General features: G+C 36.7%; 1 protein-coding gene across 1 annotated transcript in view; it reads right to left on the bottom strand.

Moving 5' to 3' along the window:
* Nucleotides 1-22,406, bottom strand: part of LOC145670707 (uncharacterized) — a 155,235-nt gene that overhangs the window by 110,184 nt on the left and 22,645 nt on the right. The window contains exon 2 of the mRNA XM_081739489.1: nucleotides 8,204-8,359. Coding sequence (XP_081595615.1) covers nucleotides 8,204-8,359 — 156 coding nt within the window. The remainder of the gene's footprint in view (nucleotides 1-8,203; nucleotides 8,360-22,406) is intronic.

Here is a 22,406-nt window from a genome sequence, read left to right as displayed (position 1 = left end):
ATATATACTAATAAATAATAGCGTTACAGTTTCGGCAAATTAATTTGCCGAAATTGTAATACTATTATTTATTAGTTAATATTTGCTTTGGTCAGAATTTGTCTTTTAATTTAAACTTTATTATTATTATTATTATTATTATTATTATTATTATTATTAGTAGTAGTAGTAGTAGTAGTAGTAGTAGTAGTAGTAGTAGTAGTATCTCCATACCTAAGCGATTAGCGTACGCGTTTTTGGCGTGGGGTACCTGGGTTCGATTCCCAGTAGGAGCTCATGTGTTTCGGATTCCACGTTAATCAGTACGTCCACTTCTCATACAGCTTAGCTGCTGAAACGGACGTTAAACTCAAAATCAACTCAACTCTCTAATAATGTAGTAATAATAATAATAATAATAATAATAATAATAATAATAATAATAATAATAATAATAATAATAATAATAATAATAAATAATTAATAATAAAAATAAACGACGCAATGTAAGGAGTGAAAGGCAAGAAACCATATAAAAAACTGCATGCGATCAGATGAAGTCGGAACCTCACCTTTCAGCGTAATTACCAGTGAGACACTAAACCATAAATAAAACTAATATAATGGTCTTATTGATGGTGTTCCTGAAAATACGGGATATATTGTAGAGTGGTGTTACATTGGATTATTTAATTATCATTGAGTAACATGTATTTCTTATTCTATATACATGTATTGTAGTTATAATTTCGAATGGTGTGTGTCTTTTAGTCTAGGGCTTCTACATATTTTCTCAGCTTTAAATATGTTTGTGTAGAGCACAGCCTATACAATTGTTATTGAAATCTGTAACCAGTCTTTCTTGTTCGCTTTACTGCTTTATAACCAGCGGAAGAAAACAGCTATAAAGAAACTTCAGGTGTCAATCAACTATTGAGCTGCTGCGTGACGCACGTGGGGAGGGCTCCTCCTCTACATACTTCCCCCTTCTCAATAGCGTTTGTTATGAGCGAAGGGTGGTGCGACTTTCTCCGAAGCAATTGTGTATGGACATGATGTTCTATCTGAAATGTTGGTAGACACTGTTTTTGTCAATTTTCCATCCTAATTTCTGTGAACTGTTTAAACAGCATAGTTTATGAAATGAGAAATGCTTGAGAAGAGACGTTTTAAAGAATACGCTCACAGTTGCCGACATTTTCTTACACATTCTGTTGAGAGTTGGATACCTGGAAATAACCAAAAATCGTCCCGAAAAAACCCCTTGACCATAAAAAATATCGTCATATCGATCAACGTTATTTCTATCTAATTACTGACACGTCTCGGGAAAACGTTTCTTATGCTACTTAGATTGAATTATGTCAGATTCATTGCAATAAGATGTAAAATATCGTTGTTATTTAAAAAAGATCCAAATTATTGGAAACATTTCGTCCCGTTTAAACCCCTCAAAATTATAGATATGTATAAATATGTTATTTATTAAAATTAATTAACGAAACTTTCTATAACGATGTTTCTCACAGTCCTTTACCACTCTCAACAAAATTTATTGTAAAATATAAACTTTTTTGTCCTTCGACTTTTTCGTCTCACAGAAAGATGCCTTGGTGGTATGTAATGAACAAAATACATTTTGTTTCTTAAAAAAACAACAAAATATTTATTTGTGAATAGATAATAGGGTCGATAAAGCTTTTTATACTTATTTCTTTGTAAAACGGTGACATCAAAAGTTGTTTCTGCGAAAATAGTGATATTTTAGGGAAAATATCATGACATTTCGAAAACTACATTAGAACAGAACGTGTTGATGGCAATAGCATATCCATAGTTTTATTGCTTCACGCATTTCTTCAGATCAAGATTTAGTCAACATAGTATAGAGAGGAGCAAATAAATCAAAGTTAGAAAATTTAGAATATATCTATTGTTTCGTCCTTTTTAGACCCCTAGCAGCTAAAGATAGATAGATAGATAGATAGATAGATATGTTGGTGCACCAGTATGCTCCCAATAGTACAGATTAATTCATTCTTGATTTTATTTTACAGAACAAATGCTTTTTATGAAAGCAAGGGGACTGCTACCCATAGATGGCTAAGTGAGGTAAATAAAATTTAAACTTAAAATGGAACTGGGGTGGCTCACCGACAATGGCTGATTTAACACGTTTGATAACAGCGCGGGTAATAGCTTATTTATATATAGAGCCTGTGTAGGTAAGTGGATACCGCGTGAGACTGTCATTCTAAGGGTCTGGGGTTTGAGTCTCGGCCTGGACTGAGTTAAAATTTTTTCAAGGAATTCAACACTATAAATGATGTTCGCGTTTGATACTGAAAGAGATTTATCCTATGAAGGGAGAAAAACCAAGACGGGGACAGGGGGAAAGACGGACACTGTTTATCCTTAAGTGTTAATATTTAATTTATTCCCATGTCTTTTGCTCTTTCCTTTCCTTCTTTTCTCATTTTGTTTAGCTTTCTGTACTTTTTCGGTTTCTGCATGAAGCGTATTATTCTTTTCGTTTTCTTTGCATTAATTCCTATCTCTTTGAACTTAATGTGAATGGAATTTCTGCAGATTTATCTCGTGGTTGTTTCTCTAAATGATGCTCTCAGATAGTAATACTTTTTCCTCCAAATGGAGGAATATCCTGGCATGTTATGTTTTCGGGCACGTATTTGCTGTCATGTTGGTTGTCCAACTATCAGACATCGAGTGAAACTATTCTGCTACTGGAAAAAGCTATCATTTCTTATGTATCCAACCTCCATTTTCTACTGTCGCTGACTGTACATCCAATATATACTCCTGTGATTTTGTTCTCGTCAGAATTTTCCTTGCATTTTGACCGCTTGGATTTAGTTCCCGCGCTCGTTACTACAGCCATTTTACATATGACTTCCGATCTGCGTACAAACACGCTAGGAGTCAAGCCATTCGATGTTGTATTTCCGTAAAACTTTCCTCCGCATAGAATTTCCTGTCTCCAAAGATTAAGAGTTTCCGTTCTGCCTAAAGATAAGATCATTTAAAATATTTTCTACAAAGTTTGGAGGGCTTTAGGCAGAACTAGAATGAATCTTTTTAATATTGCACCTCCCTAGTTGATGGGTTGTAGGGAATTTGTTTCCGGGGGATGTCCGAAAATTTTAGAGGGGTGCTGGGAGTGTTAGGGGAGTGTTGATAAATCACTGGATTATACAACGATGACACTGTAGTTGTGGTAGTTCTATCGTATTGCTTCAGGTTCAGTCATACTGATTGGCCTATTTCTGTAATATGGTGTTAATAATAATTAACTTCCTCAGATTAACTGTCTTGCTTTGCGAATTATACATTTTACTCATAAATCTTCGAAATAGTGTCTCCATATTCTTAATCTGCAGTTACGTAACAAATCTCCTAATCCAAGTATAACAAAAAAGAAGACTTCTAATAAGAATTTTATGAAAATTAAGAGATGGTTTTATGAAAAAATACAGTACGTATATGATATAATGTCTCTCATTGTTCAACTGATCGGAAGGCATTACTTATTCATAATCGTTTCATAGTGGGTACAGTAATGAGATTATATGAATTAAGAGGAATGTGTGAAATCTTTGATAAACGTGTAGAAAAATTTGTGACCTGTATTTCACTTTTAGTTAGCTGTCAAAAATGCAAAATGAACGGTAGTGGCATATTACGGTCCCTCATTCAGACCAAGTGCAAGAAAATATGGTACCATTGAATAGAATATGTTTATTTAGAATCAAATCTGAAAAATTAGGCCTATCTACCAAGGATTTAACACTTGCAGCTGTAACCATAGAGTAATAAATAATCTAGGTATTCATTATTCTATGTTTATTACACTAAAGCATAAAATTTCAATCCAGATGCCATTGAAGTTTGTAATTTACGTGCAAACAGCTGCATTACCGATAGTCTAATTATCACAATTAATCTACATAAACCATGTAATATTTTTAACAGAAACATCTTTAAAGCATTATTAAAGAAATTATTTGGTAGCTATTCCTACACTGTTTTAAATTCCATTGCATACTCAGAGAACATAAATATGTTTCTTATTTGTGTAACATTTTTATATTTCACTTATGAAATTACTAATTTGTATATTTATCAAATAAATTATTATAAGATCAGCTTACAAAATATTCAGCTCAATAAAAATAATTAAAATATTCCTTTTAAAATTGTATTAGGTCATTTTGATAATGTCGTTCTTCCTACTATGAGAAACAGCAATGCTAAGCACAAAAGTGCACATCAGCACAGCAGTGCTAACGTAATGTACATCCTCTCACACTACGCACTATTCACTCTTACGCTTGTGAACTTGGACCTTTTGACGCACACTTTGTGACGTCAGTTCGGGAAATAAGCGTACTTGGAAAGCACACTTGTATCTTTTGGGCACGGTCTCATGTCGTCCGCCACGAACTTTGATTAGACACATACGAGTACGCTTACTAACTCTGGACGCTAACTTACTTACGTTTGTTTTTCAGTGCGTACGCCAGATAATATTGTCTTTTTGAGAACAAAGCTTTTTTTAAACGTCTTTTTAAACGCGACAAGTTCATTTTACATTTAGTTATCATGTAAATCTGATGAACACATCGTAACGCTCGATTCAAGAATCTCTCAGGCGAGTTTCTCTGAATGGAAGGAGTATATTACATCACAGCAGCAATGAGATGACGGAGACTACATTATATAGGCAAGGGAAGAAAGAGGATGCAACTAATCACTCAAGGACTAAAGTTTTGTTGCCTATGGCCGTGCAAAATATAGAATTGTAGCAATTTCAGAAAAAAGTCTCGAACAATTAATCGTTTTCTGTAGCACGGTCTGCACTTAGGAACATCAGTTAAATTTAATCATATAATCATATGAAGTGTAAATTACAGTGCACATGGCAACCGCACTTACAGTGCAAACAATATTACATTTGTCAATATAATTTTAGTTATCCAATATCATTGATTTCTTGCTATCGAAGTATTTCTCGTGATTTTTGGAAATAAGTAGTAACCATAACTATTTCTTACTTTCATTCTTTGTTAAAATTTCCTTCTATCCTTGAACTAATTTAACTCCTCGTTCAGCAACATGATTTGTTACAGAAAACTTAGGGATGGCTACACAAAATTTTCCTATTTGATCCTTATCAACGGCATGGATAAAGCAAACCAAGTACATTGTTTTAAGTGGAACCTGATGATACGGTATGCTGAAGCATCCCTTTCCTTTTTTTAAAAATAAACATGTTTGTTTTTGTGCTATAGACGAGTAAGTGGACAGGCGCTGATTGGCTACTCACACACCCAAAGCAGTTTTGCTTGCTCAGTGAAGTATAAAACAAGATTACAGATGTTTTCTTTATTGAAAATGTGCTGTTACAGCCTGAACTACAGATAACTCTTTGAAAGTTTTGCGGTGAACTATGATTAGCTTCTAAGTGAAGAAAATTGATCCTTAACTCTGCATAATCACGATGTTCTATGACGGATGAAGAGTGATTCGAGATAGAAATATTGTAAAGGGAAGGACGAAATAGGAAAATTTTGGCATACATGTACCCTTACAAGCAATCTGAAATCCGTTTTTATAATCATTTGCGTTTTTCTGTTGTCTGGGTTTGTCAATAAGAAGTCATTAGAGACAAGAAATCTTGAGAAAAAGTGCCAGGTTGAGATGTTATATCTTGAAATAATATATACTTGGTCTAACAGCAATTTTTAAAGAGTAGAATCTCATTGTTCTACATCTGATTTTGTCGTTTGGGCCGTTTTAAGTTTTACGTGATACTTTTGTCAAACATGCAACAACTACTATTTCAGAAGAAAGATGACAGAGATGTCCACAAAATTCTCTAAGGACTTTTGTTGAAATACCAGAACAACACCTGTAACAACTTCATTCACTAAACAACTCTTAAAGAAAACAAGTACGAAAGCATGATTACCAGTCCAAGACAGAATAAGGCATACAGTAGTGCCATTTGCATTGCTTTCTGATATCTCGATTTTTTCTTTTATTAGTTTTGGGTGAAGCGACATTGTACCCTTATTTCTTCTTGTTTTCCTTACTTGTTTTGGGGAAAGTGACCCTGTGTTCACCATATGTATTAAGAGGAATATTGGGTCATTAATCGTACAGCGCAGCACTTATCTCCTTCAGCGAGAATAGATGTTGTTTTTGCTCCGGGAACTTCACAACTGAACACAGATGCTAAATGGTGTTGAGGTTTTGGAAATAAGCGTATTAATATACCTGTTGTAGTTCATCCAGCTGTTAATAAATTCAAGCTACAGAAATGTAAGTAGGCGAATCTTCATCCTGAAAAATTGGAAAAGCATCTGGATCATAGAATGTATGTCTTCAATTAAAATGATATTATAATCACTAGCTGCAAAGCGCTCTATTAACGTACTCATAGCGTCCACGGGATACCAGAAAATTAGACTTACAGCTACATTGAGCAGGTGCAATGCTTCACGGTAGCGATGGAACAGTTTGAAGAGTAACCCCATTTTGGTGTCTGTCATATATAAAGACAGTATCGTGTTGAAGATAAAGTGAAAGGTTATATGGTCGATTATGTTACGCTTCTCCAATCCTAGGCGCTCCTATTTGCGTGTTCCTGGCTCCATTTTCTCTGTACTAAAGGTTGTTGACAAGATTATGTTGCTCGGATCAGATCATGATTGTCACAGTAGAATGTTTCATGTACTGCCTGAGTTTAGAAGTCACTTCTGTAACATTAGCTCTAACGTCGTTTGGGATAATCACCTTCAATACTCTTCAATTCCTGTCATTGAAACTTCTCCTCAGTCCACTATTAGTCTTCGCTGATGTTGCTTTGCCACAAATTATATAGGTTGTCATCACCTCAGCTATATATCTTCCACAGCTGCTACCTTAAATACGCCTGCGCTCATTAACCATACACCTGCAATTTAACCTTTTCGATACTCAGCGAAGTCTCGTTCTTAATATCTTACTTTTTAGCAACTGCCTGAATTGAAATCCACCTAACGTACAACTCTCCGAATACAATCACCTAACATATTGTTAACAACAGTCATGTACAGAGAAGCATCTTTAATGTTACCACCTCGCACATCTTACGGGTATCGAAAACAGATCATTTCATTATTTTAATAGACATGTGTGTGAATATATGTGGCATATGTGTGCCCCTATGTACATAGTTCCGCAAACAATGCGCATGAAGAATGGGATGGCAAGTCCTCTCCTCGAACTGCGCCCACTTCTCTTTGTTCAGTATTCTTTACGTCGTATTCGTATCTGTCAATACAATTGTACAAACCCAGATACGATCCTATTCTGTATCCATTACAGTCCTAGGTCTACCATGGAGCTAATTTTCAACAAAACAACACCCAGTAACATGCGATTTGGAAGATTATATACTTGCTGGATAAACATATTTAAATCTTTGTCGGCGCGTTTACCTGATCGATCGATGAATCAATACATCTGGACTATGAATATAAAACGTCTTACATATTCGGGAACTCCGCCAGCTACAGTTGTTGAGCTATGGCAATGTGTTGCGGAAGCATCGATTGTAATTTCTCAAGACGCCATCCAAGGTCTCATCGTAGTGCTCTTACAGTGCAGTCTTGCATTGCGCATAATGGTTAATTTTAATAATTTTACTTGTATCTTAAGCTGTCAGCCACACTCGGGGTTCCTAAATCTTTCTTAATAACGCATTTTAATGTCCAGCAATTCATTTCATACTTATCGCAACTCACATTAGGTAACTGCTAATTTGTTCGATAAATGTTCGATAAATTCTTATGATAAATTTTGAAAGTTATTAGTGTACTTAATTTTTGAGTGATTCTGGCATAAATTATTTTGTTAATGGTACTGTGAGATCCTAAATTAAATACAGAAAACACAAAATAAAACTGAACATATTCTGGAGAATATGCATATATGTATATTGTAATTTCTTACCTATATAACAAACCGAATCCATTTTCCTCGTGGTTTGAAATACTTACACACCTTGTGTATATATATACTACATTTTAGATACCGTTTAATTTTAAATCTTCTTAATTCTTCTCTTTTATTTATAACCCAAAATGAGGTAAGATATTTGTAGAAACGTTACAACTAATATTTGCACTTACTGTTATGAATGTGGAAAAGTACGTTTTACCCTTAAAGAATTATCCACTTCCTTCTTAACAATCAGAGTTCCATTTGCTTCCAATGTTGTTTTATTTATCATCCATAGAGAAACATCCTTAAATACATAATCGCTTTCCTCATATCCATCACAGACGCCCATATTATCAATTGTCACCCTTATTTGCTGAAAATTCAATGGTAAATTGATAATTAATTAGCGTAAATACTTATAAAATGTATATTATTATAACAGTGAACCGATACATTGTTATTGTAGTATGTCTCAAAAAGTTTGTTTCGAAACTTTGTCATGTTTATTCCACATTCTAATAAGATATTTTAAAATCATATAATCTAAAATTTTAAAAGATGTGCATGCGATCCATTAGTTTATTAAATGAAAACGTGAAAAATCAGAAATAATCTCACCCAAAACGTTTCACCAATTCTCGAAATATGTACGTGTCCAAAATTAAAGTGATGTGGTGGAAAGCGACTATATTAGTGGGAGACACCGAATACATAACACTGTGTCTACGTAAATACGTAAGGTAATCAAGGCATATCATTTGACAAAGCAATTCAAGTAAGTATGTGTCATATACATCCATAACGGTTTATAGCTAACGTCTGAACTATGCATGGCCCTAGGAAGATCAGTAAAATAAAAGCAGGATAGTTGTAAGCCGAATTTGAAACGTAACTCACTGTGTCTGGAAATGTAGTCTCCACGATGTAGTAGCACTTTCAGAAGTCAGAAACTGTGACGAGACGACCAGGAAAAGATTATCCATTAAGCACGAATATACGGATGACCGTCATTTTACATTATCGTTCAATCGCCATACAGAAATGAGTGCAACCCAGATCTCTCAGAACCTTTTGTTACTACTGGTACTTTAAGTTTGCAGCAAACGGTGTACCAGAACTTCAATGAGGCATGACTCTAAGCAAGAAGGTCAATAATAACATTTATCCTCATTTCCTCATCTCAGACAGGAGCGCTAAGGTAGTGCAAAGACAACGGATAACCAACCCCCGAATAATTGGCAGTGATACTATTTAGTGATGAATCGCGATTCAGTCCGCATAGCAACTCTCAGCGTGTCTAAGTGTGAAGCAGAGCTGTGGGGTTTTCTTCGTTTAACGTCCGATAAATGGATAACTATCAAGTCAGTGGCCCCCATATTGTGTCAGTCGAATGATTTGAGAATGTATTTTCCATTTACAAAGACTATCCCATATGTAAGTAGAACAAATCCGGAAAGAGATATGTGTTGCACATCAAAGAACAAATTACTAAAAGCTTTTAAAAATAGCTTCCTTGTGCCCCGACCACCGTTAGCAATGTCTCTGCCAGTTGCAGTACTCTTATTGCACAAAGAAAAATCCGTTCTCCGGACCGCAGTATATTGTACAAATATACGGTATTCCCTTGCTTACTATAAAAATCAGTACGGAGCATACGTTATACGTATGCTACATAGGCACTGTTCTTAGATGTTACATCCTGCCGTTGCAGGATGTCTGACATCTAACAGTTTTCCGTATATCACATGCATATACTTATGTTACCTTCGTCAGCTATATGTTATGTACGTCCATTTGCATGTGATATCCTGACCGACTACATTGTTTCATACGGAAAGTACGTATAGACGAAACACTTATACAGAAAGTATTATAAACATACGTTTTCAGTTATACGTCTGTTGTATGTTAAGTCCAAAAACTACAGGAATTACGCATGTAACCTATCTTTTTAAGTATGCCACCTACATTTTTTTCTCAGTGTGTAAGGCTCGATAGGAATCCCTTTCAAGGATCGAGTCACGGCCTCTTTAACGTTATCTAGCGTTTCGAAATGATTCTCTCTGAAGCTTCTTTTTATTCTTAGAAACAACAAGAATTAAACAGTGCCAAATCGGGTCTGTACGGAGCCCAGTGCAACCTTGTCCCTTGTGCTTGGCCATATATTTGGTCATGAGGAAAGCGGTATGGGACGGCACTTTTTCATGGTACAGCCTCCACTTGGCAAAGATCTTCTCCCTGATGCGTTGCACTCTATTCTGCAGCCACTCGAGGATTCCTACGTAAATTTTATTGTTCACTGTCTTTTCCTGCGACATAGCGGATTCCACCTTTTGAGTCGAAACAGGACTACAAACGACGCCTTCACCCAGGACTTGCTCATCCTTGCTTTTTTCGTCGCGGTAAACCCTTTGTGTGTCACTCTTCACTTTGTATTTTCCACTAGGAGTCGTACTCAAGAGACCATGTCTCACTACCAATAACCAAGTTATCTAAAACAAAATGCGAGTCGTTTTCACAGCGGTCCTACAGTTCACGTGAGACTGTCACACGAGTAGCCTTCTGATGTTCCGACAATACCCTGGGAATCATCTTGACACACGCCTTCCTCATGGCTTAATCTTCTGTAAGAATGCGATGGCTTTCGGAATATTGTAATATTCTGCTAACAGTTGGACACTCAGGCAGCAATCAGAATTGATCTTGTCTAACACTGTGTACACGTTTTGGTTCCAGTGGCGTAGGGAAGGGAGGGCCCAGAGGAGCCGCCCTCGCCCAAAGAGGTTCGACAATGTACTTTGGTACTTTGATGTTTGTATTTTTTTTACATTTTTACGTTTATATAGTTTTTTGTTTGTAATTTTTCTATATGTACCTATAACAGCACTTGTCCCCCCAAACACACATCCTGGCTACGCTATGTCGTTGACAGTCTTCCAAGACGTCCACTTCATTAATGCTCACTCTGCCCTCCCGGAAAATCTTCTGCCAGAGGAAAACCATTCCTTTGGATATTGCTTAATCTCCGTAAGCATCCTTAATTGTACTCGTGGGATTTGAACTCGACTTTCCAAGCCTAACAAAAAGTTTGATCACACATCATTTTTCCATTGAATGTCACAGCACAAAGTTGCGACGTGAAGTCGGACAGGGGTTCAGTCTAAGAGCAATCTTCACACTGCAATGGCACGCAAGCAACTGACGTAGCTTGCATCGCTTTCCCAAGGTTCCCCAATACCTTTCCCGCCACCAATCGTCCCACTCCAACCGTTCTTGTCAGACGAAACGCATAATTCTACTTATATTGGGGGCAGATACTGTATGTTCTAGAGAAAGACACCTTCTGAATATTAAATGACTCAAAGTCAAATACGTATAAGTTTGGCCGAAGTCCTTCGAAATTCATCAATTAAAGTTTTCGAAAGGTTTTTGATTTTAGATCTCCCTAAAGAACCCAGGAACAAAGGTTAAAATCGTTCTCACTCGAAGGAAATGGCACAAAAAGCCAAGACCAAGAGCTAACGGGGTCTTTTGTAGGGATCCTGCGCAACGCTATATAAAAAGAGAAACAGAAACCTAAGAATGCTACAACTAAAAAAAGGAGGAAAGACCGAAGTAGCATCTAGCGGGGAATAGGAAATAAAAATATATAATTGCATGGCCACCGTTTTCAATTAACACAGACTGAAAAGAATGTAAGAGGCATGCGCGCCGACTACGTGGGTTCTCCGAGGCTCCAGTATCCACAAGATTTTTAGTTTGATAGGAAAAATTAAAGTAAATATTTCTCATTTGCGATTATCAAAAATATTAAGAAATTAAAACTCTGAGATGGGAATTAAAATGTCTAACCTCTAACACATAATTGTTTCAAATGTGTCTGTGGAAAGGCAACTAAACAACACACTTAAGTTAGTCACTTTGTAGTTTATGTTCACAACAAAATATTTGCAAGTTCTTTCTGGAATACCATTAACATTATTTGTTTTTATTAAGAGTTTTTCATTTTAACTTTTATGAATGTGCTTTTTTTGTAATGTGTTGATAATATGATTGCCTCTTGCAATCATTGTGCATCATACAAGATTTTTAAGGTGTACACTTAATGTTACGATTACATATGATGAGAATATTCATTACAGTAACTTATCCTTAACCTTGGACCAGGTTTGAACCCGTCAGTAACGCGTTACTTTCGAAGTAATACAGTTACTTTTTGGGGGCGTGTAACGCATTAGTAGAGCGTTACATTTTAAGAAAAAGTAGTGACTTGAAACGCGTTAGTTGCCACCAGAACTCGTCAAGTAACTTACCCAACACTGCTCACGGTTTAACTACGATCAAGACGAAACGAGATCTGTCATTTCAGCAGCTTGCTGGTGACAAGGAAAGCTTCGTAACCTACAAATTTATACATGAATTTAGAGGTAAACGATAATTTACACCCTACCAAAGAAAATAATAATAAAATACTCGGAATTTGTTGGTAAAACACAGAATATTTAGTTAACCATTAAAATTATTTCATCGCCTTCAAAATATGACACCCAGGTAACCGAAAAATGTAGTCAGCATTACCTTGACTTTTGAGAAATTTTGGTTATTTTCTAACTAGCCTTTGGCTAGGTGGGGGCTCCGCCCCAGATCCGTGCATTTGATCGGTCTACGGCCTCGCATCTCTTATGTATCAGCCTTTGCATCAACAGTGAATTTCGCGAATTTGCTTTGCATATTTCCTAAATTTTCCCAGCTGGGGCCTTCCCTCTTGTCCTATGGCTTCGCAATTCTTAAACCCACAATTCTACCGAATTTTAAGTTTCTTTCCCTATTTCCTTTTCTAAAAGATAAGATTTTGTATCCGAAGAAAATGGCCATTTAACCCTAGATTACAAAGGCGGTTTGTGCCGAACGTTATTACGAAGGCGTAGTCTGACGGACTACTTTAGGTTAAAAAAAAAGAGAAAAGTCGTTTACAGTGAAAACTTACACTTGCAGAAATAAGTACATTCAATAAAGAAAAATAAAAGGTCTGGGTGAACAAGAAATGCGTATAAGGCATGACAGGTGTTCTAAAAGTCTTAGAATATAAATATGTTCAGTCCTACCCATTTTTTAACATATGTAGATATAGCTGCAACATTTAGCACTAGATATTTCAAGATGCATCTAAATCACCAGACATTTTCAGCAAATACTGGCTTGATGCTCTCCACAAATGGCCTTTGAGCAAGAACAACCGAAATGTACTGTCATACACCTGAGTCTTGGAGTGTAGAAAACGCAAATCTTCCTTCCTTAACGTTGGGGTGGTAATTGAACCGAATTTTCTAAAGAAAAATCTTCTCCCTTTTTAAAATTTCTAAACTCACGCTAAAGAATAGAAAATTTGAGACTAGTTACATTTCTTAATCAGAATTGAAATCTGGGTCGGCATCAGTATCGTATGTGTCTTCGTGACTTTCCGTTTTCTCATGGCCCGGAGGAAGTTTCACTTGCTCTACCCTCAAAATCAGAATTCATCTAAATTTTTCAACATTTGATATTTCTCAAGGTCTATTTTGTTTGCCAATAGTTGAGAACAAAATTTCACACAATAAAACACAAAGATTGCAGATATAAACCTTATATATTCTAAAGAATATTTGCCGATGTAATGTTAATCAACACCACAAACTTTACCTACGTAAACACAAAGGCGTAGTCTGTCAGACGACACGAATTAAAATTAAGCAAAACAGAAGCACACACAAGCTCAACAATAGCTGTCATACGCTTTCTCGCCACACAATGAAGGTATTGTCTGTCAAACAAATAAATGCAAATTTTATGCGGGATAGTATCTTGCCCCTTGCTGCTATGAAAATAAAATACTACACATTACCCCATATCATTTCGCCAGTAGCTTTCTATTTGCTGATCAGTTAAAACCGTATTCCTGGGCATTGTGACGAAAAATGTATTTGCGTTTTCGTGCATTGTACGAAAAACACAGAGTGAACGCAATAAAAACTAAACAAGAAAAAAATACAATGCGATGTAAACTGCTTGGACTCTCTCGACAAATCACTCAACGTAGCGCTTCCCTTGCAAGCAGGTCTTGATGGTGTAATCGGTAACACTGTAGGATCAAGTTTTTTGGGGTCCTCAGATCGATTTCCAGTGAAGACATATTTTTATTTTCTTCACAACGATAGAAGTTTTTTTTTTTTTTAATTATCCAGTCATCCGAGAAAAGGAAATTGTGTAGAAACACAATATTTCACTTTTGTATTCACATTATCGCGAAGAAATATGATCATTTCTTGCAGTTCAAACCATAGACAATAAGTTAGTCAATAATGTTTTTATGCCCTTTTTATAAACAATGTCCAGTGTGTCGTCGTCGGCATTTATTATTAACAGTGTCCATTTATTATTATTATTATTATTATTATTATTATTATTATTATTATTATTATTATTATTATTATTATTATTATTATTATTATTATTATTATTCGTATTATTATTATTATTACTAGAATGACAAAAGAAGGAACGAAAAGGACACATAATCGAAGCTATTGATAGGAACAGAATATATATACTTTATATCAGATTCTTTTTAGGTTTACAGATGAACGTAATAATACCTTATTATTACATTTATGGATTGACATATAACTATTAATGTGAGAGCAAGAAATGGAGTATAGATATTTGTTAGCTGGTACCAGTAATGAATTTGGATTCGCCCGTCTTCTTGATAGGTTGAGTTGATTTTGACGCAATCAAAATCCTCCTTTCAGCAGCAAGGCAATATGAGACGGGACCTACTTATTAACGTAGAATCTGAAACACATTAGTTCCTGCCAGGAATCGAACCCGGGTCTTTTCTAGATAGAAAGGTTAGGTGACACCTAGAAAAGAATCGCTCTTGTGACTAGAGTTGTAAGTTCGATCACTACTTGTAATTTGTGTTATTTTTTTATGCTTTATCAACGTTGGATGTAGCGTTAAATTTAATAATAACTTGTTGGCGAAATCAACAACCGTAAATTTGAAGATCGAGTTAGTTGTGAACATTCGCAAACAGATCGAGGTAACGAAGCCAGAGTAATGTGCGAATGTCTCTTGAACAAAGAAATCAGTTTCTCTGCTCTGGCCATCCTCCCTCGTAGAGTATTCCATAGGAAGGTGGTCTGAACAACTTGTAGTTCACGGATTGATTCTCGCGCAGAACCATTTTCAATTCTTGAGCGCAAGTAGATAAGTAAAAAAAATGACACACATGAAATTTAGAGCTAACAAGTAAGACCGAACCAAAGGTATGGATCATTACCTGATTTGTTTAAACAAACAATAACGTAGAGGAAATCGTTTAGTCTGTGTCTAGGAATGGAGTATAAATAAAAGAAGAAACTACACTTCTGTCCAGAATTTCTGTCGCATGTCTTTCGAAATTATATAAATACAAATAACTCTCTTCCTTATGATTGAAAATGTTAAATGTCTTCTTAGAAATATGCAGAAAGAGGAAACCACATATTTAGAAAAAATGTTCTGTAAAAAATTAAGAAATAAAGAAGTTATAATTAATAAAAGAAATCTCACAAACTCATCGCCAAATTCTAAGTTCCATTTTCGTAAGCGTGGCAAACGCACGGCCAAATTTACAGAGAGAAAGGGAATTTTATGCTTTATTAGAAATACAACGTAAATTTTTCATGATGTTAGTTACTGTACATATTGCAGAGCTCTATTAATAATAGATATTAACCATTTTATACGTAAACAAACAAAGAAAAGGAAATAAGCCACAATATACACGAAGCGATCCGGCAGTTTGTTGCATTGGTTTTCTAATTTGCGTTTACTACGAGAATTAACCTTAACATACCTTCGTAGAGTAGACGGTTATCGCACGCTTCCTGAATATTTTGTTTTTATCCATGATCATCAGTTCGAGTCCCATACACTACGCTGCCCCCCCCCCCCCTTTTTAAGGAAAAGCTTGATTCTGTCAATTTCTTAAACAGCAATCTGTCGTTCTAATAATGTTGCTTAGTATTGTCATCTACATTCAAGTTTATTTGAATATTTTCAAATAATCCAGAATTACGTCCTTTAAATAAAGTATTACGATTATGAAGAATTTTATAAAAAGAGGAAAATTTATTTCTAATCATTATCCTAGCCGGAAGGGGAAACTTATAGATATTTGAAATAATAATTAACATATGACTAAACTTTAATGAAGCATTACTAAAATAAAATATTTTCCCGAATATTCTCTGCAAGTAATATGTAGAAAATGTACAGAAATAATGAACGCAAACTCTTAGTTATCAAATAAAAGTGTGGTAGCGATAACTCTAACCTCAAATAGAATATTCACTCTTTGCGTCATGAAAATAATAAACATTTTACAAAAATAATGATCTTTTGGCTGTATCATAAATCTTTTAGTAAATAAATAAAATACATCTTATGTATCATTTAGTCACCGTGACTCGATAGCTGAATGCGAGAGCGAAGATAATGAATATTACTACAAACTGTTACACAGCTATGGACCGCAGTGGCCCAGTGGAAGACGGTGGGTGTAGCTGAACAGCCTGAGGTATTACACTGTAGTCTTGTCAACGGCTTGAGCTGCTTGGCTTACGGTTGAGTTACCATCGCGCCGAACCGAGAAGTGAGCCGATTCCACTGCTCACACCTACCGAGCCGGCTCGCGTCATCGGCTCAGTTGGACCAAACCGAGCCGAGCCAATGGCTCACTCCAGCGGAGTTGTCTCAAGCCGACGGCGCACCTGAGCCGAACCGAGCCGGTCGCCCAATGTAACTGAGCCAGCTCGAGTCAATGGCTCACTTAAGCTGAGGCGAACAGAGCCAGCTCGAGCGGTTAGCTCAGGTGAACCGAACCAAGCCGGAGCTCGTGCCGAGCGGGTTCACATCAGTGTTAGACTGACGATCGTGAGGTTTTTGAGTCTCTCTGTAGTAGGAAGGGGAGAAGTTTATTTGTCCTCGATGTTTCTGAATTCATTTCCCTGACGATTCTAGGAGACCTGAAATGTGATGAAATACAGAATAAGTCAGGATTTTATAACAAATGTATAGCGGTCAACTCTGGTGCATAGAGTCTCTGGTTCGATCCTAGCTCGCGCCAAGTGAACTTTGTGGTAGACACAGCGTGTGTGTGTTGGTTTTCTCGGGGTTCTTCCGTTTTTCCTTACTTTCTTTATTCCACCATTTCATTGATTTCTCATAACCACCGCCTTCTTTACCCTAGTCGGCATCACTATGGGAAGTAAAACTTATATTGCCTTTTCTTTTTGTTGTTAGAGGTAAATGACTGTAAGTAAAGTACTGTAAATAATTGTGAATTTAATTTTGTATCGTCAGATAAAATATTAGCTTTCAACCCTTCCCGTTGGTCTAGCAAGTTGCACGTGCACCTTTGGTGTGTGCGGTTCCGGGTTCTATTCCTGCTAGAACACAAAAAATAATTACGTTTTCATTTACTCTTATTAGTTGTCTATAATTTTTAACCTGAAGAGCATAAACGTAAAACATTAAACTAAATAATTCCGTTTCAATATTGTCCAGTGATTTTATTGTGTCAGTCATCAGTTGTTGCGATCGTGCTATATACTACCATTTGTATACAATTGGCTTGTTGCAGCTGATCCGAATTTGAATGTGGTCTTTTTGTTGTTGTTCAAAGATTCAATACTTGTTTATGTTAATTCTTCACTACTGCTGTGGCAAGCTGTCTTTCCTTTAGGCAGTTACCTTCGTGAAACCATCCAACAACTAGGTTTAGCTTGTGCCAATGTGTTCTGTGTTGTACTGAGCACAATAGTCGTGATATGAATAAAGCAATATTTTCCTTTCTAAATGAAGTCTATCACACAAATCAGATATAGGTGAATGTATTTAGGAACGACAAAGCTTTCACACGTAATTCACTACAGACGAACTTCTATTATCCAGTTTTGCTTGCTGGCAGTTTTGATTGTATTATACTGAAAATTGGCATTAGGTTCACTTTCGGTATGAGACTTCTAAACTGTGCTTTACTCTCTGTTGAAATCGGAAGTTGTTCAAGTTAATCATTTCCGGCTTCAACGTTTATCTACATAGAATAAAGTGGTTATTAGATAATAACAATCGGTTTTCTGCAAACGACTCAGCATTTCAAGCAACGTATCATCACAGTGGCGAACACTCTACCAAAACCGGCAATAGTTTAAATTTACTACAATTTTCGGTTTCAATACCTGTTTCCATAGGGCAAGACGGTAAGATATATCGAGATATAGAGAGTGTCCGGGAAATAGGGACGAATATTAAAGTGCTATAAAACTAATATATAATATATTGAAAAAACTTTATAAACACAATGTGTATCTTCTCCCATTTATGTATACATACACATTAGGTAATTTTCTCACATTTATGTATGAAAAATTGTATCCGGCATATGACCACCCAAGGCTGCACAGCAATTAGCAATGAGTTCATCGAAATTTGCGATGACACGTTCACAAACATCTAGTGTGATGCAGTTAATAACCCTCTTAATTTCATCTTTAGTTGTTGTATTGTCTGTGGTTTGTTCACGTACACTTTAGATTTCAAAAATCCCCACAAAAAAGTCACAAGGGGTAAAATCGCATGATCTTGCAGGCCATTCCTGATTTCCTCACAGAGATAATTTTTTGAGGAAACATTTCATTCAGCAGACCAATTGTTTCACGGGATGTGTGACAGGTCGCACCATCTTGCTGAAACCAAAAATCTTCATTTTCAATTTCCATTTCATCCAAAGCTGAAAAAACCAATCTGAAAGCATGTATCTGTAACCGTCGCCGTTCACAGTGACGCCAGCTTCCTCATCGTCTTCAAAAAAGTACGGGCCAATCATTCCTCCTGCCTAGAACCCACACCACACAGTCGTGCGTTGAGGATGCAACTGTTCTTCCACAGTCACTTGCGGATTTTCTGTACCCCAAATTCTGCAGTTCTGCTTATTGACGTATCCACTGAAATGGAAGTGTGCCTCATCTGAGAAAATTATTCTTGTCGTGAAGTTCTCGTTCTCGAACCAATACCCATTGAGCAAATCGATGTTTCTTTCCATGATCTGTAGGCTTCATCTCTTGTGTAAGTTGAATCTTGTGTGCATGCATTCTCAGACCTTTCGACAGGATTTCATGCAGTGAACTTGGTGATAATTCAATTGTTGACCTGGTCGGCGAACTGATTTCATGGGGCTTACGGTCACACTATCACGTATGACAGCAATGTTTTCTTCTGTTCGAACAGAACGCGGTCTTCCAGTTTGCTTCACATTTAACACTGACCCCGTGGTACAACTTCAGGACCAACTTCCGAACTGATGATTCAGTAGGAGCAACATTGCGTCCAAGTGTCACACGCAAATCTGGAACGGTTGCCATGGGACTTTCCTTGTTTTTGTAATAACTTTTAATCACTTGGATGCGTTGCTCTGTTGTCAAACGCTCCAGGCTAAAATAAACACCAACCAACAATGCTCACTACACGAGCTACTAATAGGAAGCATAGATGATAATAAACATGGTAAAACCACGGTTGCCAACCGTCATATGAAAAAATGATGCGAAATTCAAATTCGTCCTTATTTCCCGAGCACGCTTTAGTCTAATCGATTCAGCTTCCCAGCAATACGTTCTATCTTCCCTTTAACCATCTAGTCAAGCTGGACGCGATTCAAATTAACAATTTCCGATGTCAATATTTAGCGCCATAGAACAAAAACAGTAAGGGATAACGAGTAATGGCTTTCTGATATGGATTCAGTGACCAAGGAACAGATTCTATCTCTCATCTTATTAATCTGTTACAACCATTATTTATAAATATCCCCATGCCATAAGCGTAGTGAACCACCGATGGGCAACTACTGACATTTTTCCAACAATTGGCGGCCTCGCAGCAACGATTTGCGGTGGCCCCACTTCCGTTTCGAAAATTATACCACTAGTGGCCCACCAGTGGCAGAGACGTGACGAAATGCCAATCAACTACAAGTTTATTTCGTGAAAATATGTTAAATCGCCTCTATGCGTGATTTTGTTACATTAAGGTGAGTCTAAAAACACTAAAGGAGACACAAACCCTACCTTTGGGTGAGGACGAACAACTAACTTTATGATTACTAGTTGTGAATTCTTCCGTTTTGGCACGGAGGCGATGCAGGAATTTATTGTAGAGGGACAAATTATTAAGGTCTTTTTGATTTTGTTAATAAGAATGATTCCTTCACCTTGTATATTCGACGATAATTGTTTGGGATCATACAAAATGCGTTCGTCATGTAATTGTATAGCAAAATGACGCTCGTACATTTACTTTATCTCAAAGCTGTCCCGTATGCACTTTCTAATGATCACGAAGAGGTTTATTAGAAAAATATTTGGAAGACTCATTTAAACCTCCTTCCTCCCCGTACAATGGGTATTTCAATTCAAGTCAACTGATGAAAACTAATAAGGGGAAAGCAGATTTTGGTGAACGAACTTCGGGACCGTCTTCCGCGAGGTGGTAGTGCACATTCAAAGTAATAATATTACAAACTGGGAGAGCGCAATAGCCAGTGATAGCAGATAAAAAGCGTCTTAAAGTTTTGACTCGCAGCATATACGATACAATGCGTTAAGTTATCAAGTGACTCCAAGAACTCCGAGGAAACACACACATACGCTGTGTCCGCCACAAAGTTCATTTGGCGCGAGCTGGGATCGAACAAGGGACTCTATGCACCAGAGGTGACCGCTATACACTTTTTTAACTTCCTGACTTAACTCTATTTCATCACATTTCAGGACTCCTAGTATTGACATGGAAATAATTAAAATTCTTCCCTTTCTACTACAGAGGGACTCGAAAACCTCACGATCGTCAGTCTAATAATGATGTCAACCCACTCGGCACGAACTCCGGTTCGGCTCGGTTCAACTGAGCCAACTGCTCGAGCCGACTCGGTTCGGCTCGGCTTAAGTGAGCCATCAGTTCGAGCCGGCTCTGTTGCGATAAGCAGCCGGAACGGTTCGGCTCGAGCCGGTTCGGTTGGGATGAGTCAACGGCTCGGTTCGGCTCGACTCAGGTTAGTTATTAGCTCTGGCTCTGCTCAGGTGAGCCATTGGTTGAGCCGGCTCAGTTGGAATAAGCTATCGGATCCTTTCTGTTCGGCTCAGGTAAGCTGTTGGCTCGAGGAGGCTACGTTTGGTCCAACTGAACCGAGGACTAGAGCCAGCTCGGTACGGCAAGGTGTGGGCTCAGCTCACCTCTCGGTTCGGTTCGGTGGTGACTGACCCGTGATAATGATTAGGATAATGATTAGAAATGAATTTTCCTCTTTTTATAAAATTCTTCATAATCGTAATACTTTATTTAAAGGACGTAATTCTGGATTATTTGAAAATATTCAAATAAACTTGAATGAGATGACAATACTAAGCAACATTATTAGAACGAAAGATTGCTGTTTAAGAAATTGACAGAATCAAGCTTTTCTTTAAAAAGGGGGGAGGGCAGCGTAGTGTATGGGACTCGAACTGATGATCATGGATAAAAACAAAATATTCAGGAAGCGTGCGATAACCGTCTACTCTACGAAGGTATGTTAAGGTTAATTCTCGTAGTAAACGCAAATTAGAAAACCAATGCAACAAACTGCCGGATCGCTTCGTGTATATTGTGGCTTATTTCCTTTTCTTTGTTTGTTTACGTATAAAATGGTTAATATCTATTATTAATAGAGCTCTGCAATATGTACAGTAACTAACATCATGAAAAATTTACGTTGTATTTCTAATAAAGCATAAAATTCCCTTTCTCTCTGTAAATTTGGCCGTGCGTTTGCCACGCTTACGAAAATGGAACTTAGAATTTGGCGATGAGTTTGTGAGATTTCTTTTATTAATTATAACTTCTTTATTTCTTAATTTTTCACAGAACATTTTTTCTAAATATGTGGTTTCCTTTTTCTGCATATTTCTAAGAAGACATTTAACTTTTTCTATAATAAGAAAGAGAGTTATTTCTATTTATATAATTTCGAAAGACATGCGACAGAAATTCTGGACAGAAGTGTAATTTCTTCTTTTATTTATACTCCATTCCTAGACACAGACAAACAACTTCCCTCCATTCAATTGTTCTTAAACAAATCAGGTAATGATCCATACCTTTGGTTCGGTCTTACTTGTTAGCTCTAAATTTCATGCATCTCGATGTTTTTGTGTTTTCTACTTGTGCTCAAGAATTAAAAATTAAAAATTCTGCGCGGTAATCAATCCGTGAACTACAAGTTCTTCAGACCACCTTGCCATCTAATACTCTACGAGTGAGGGTGGCCAGAGCAGAGAAACTGATTTCTTTGTTCAAGA

This window comes from Thermobia domestica, chromosome 14 (genome assembly GCF_964235325.1).
Source record: "Thermobia domestica chromosome 14, izTheDome1.hap1.1, whole genome shotgun sequence".
NCBI lineage: Eukaryota > Metazoa > Arthropoda > Insecta > Zygentoma > Lepismatidae > Thermobia > Thermobia domestica.
This window is presented reverse-complemented; position numbering and strand designations above follow the sequence as displayed.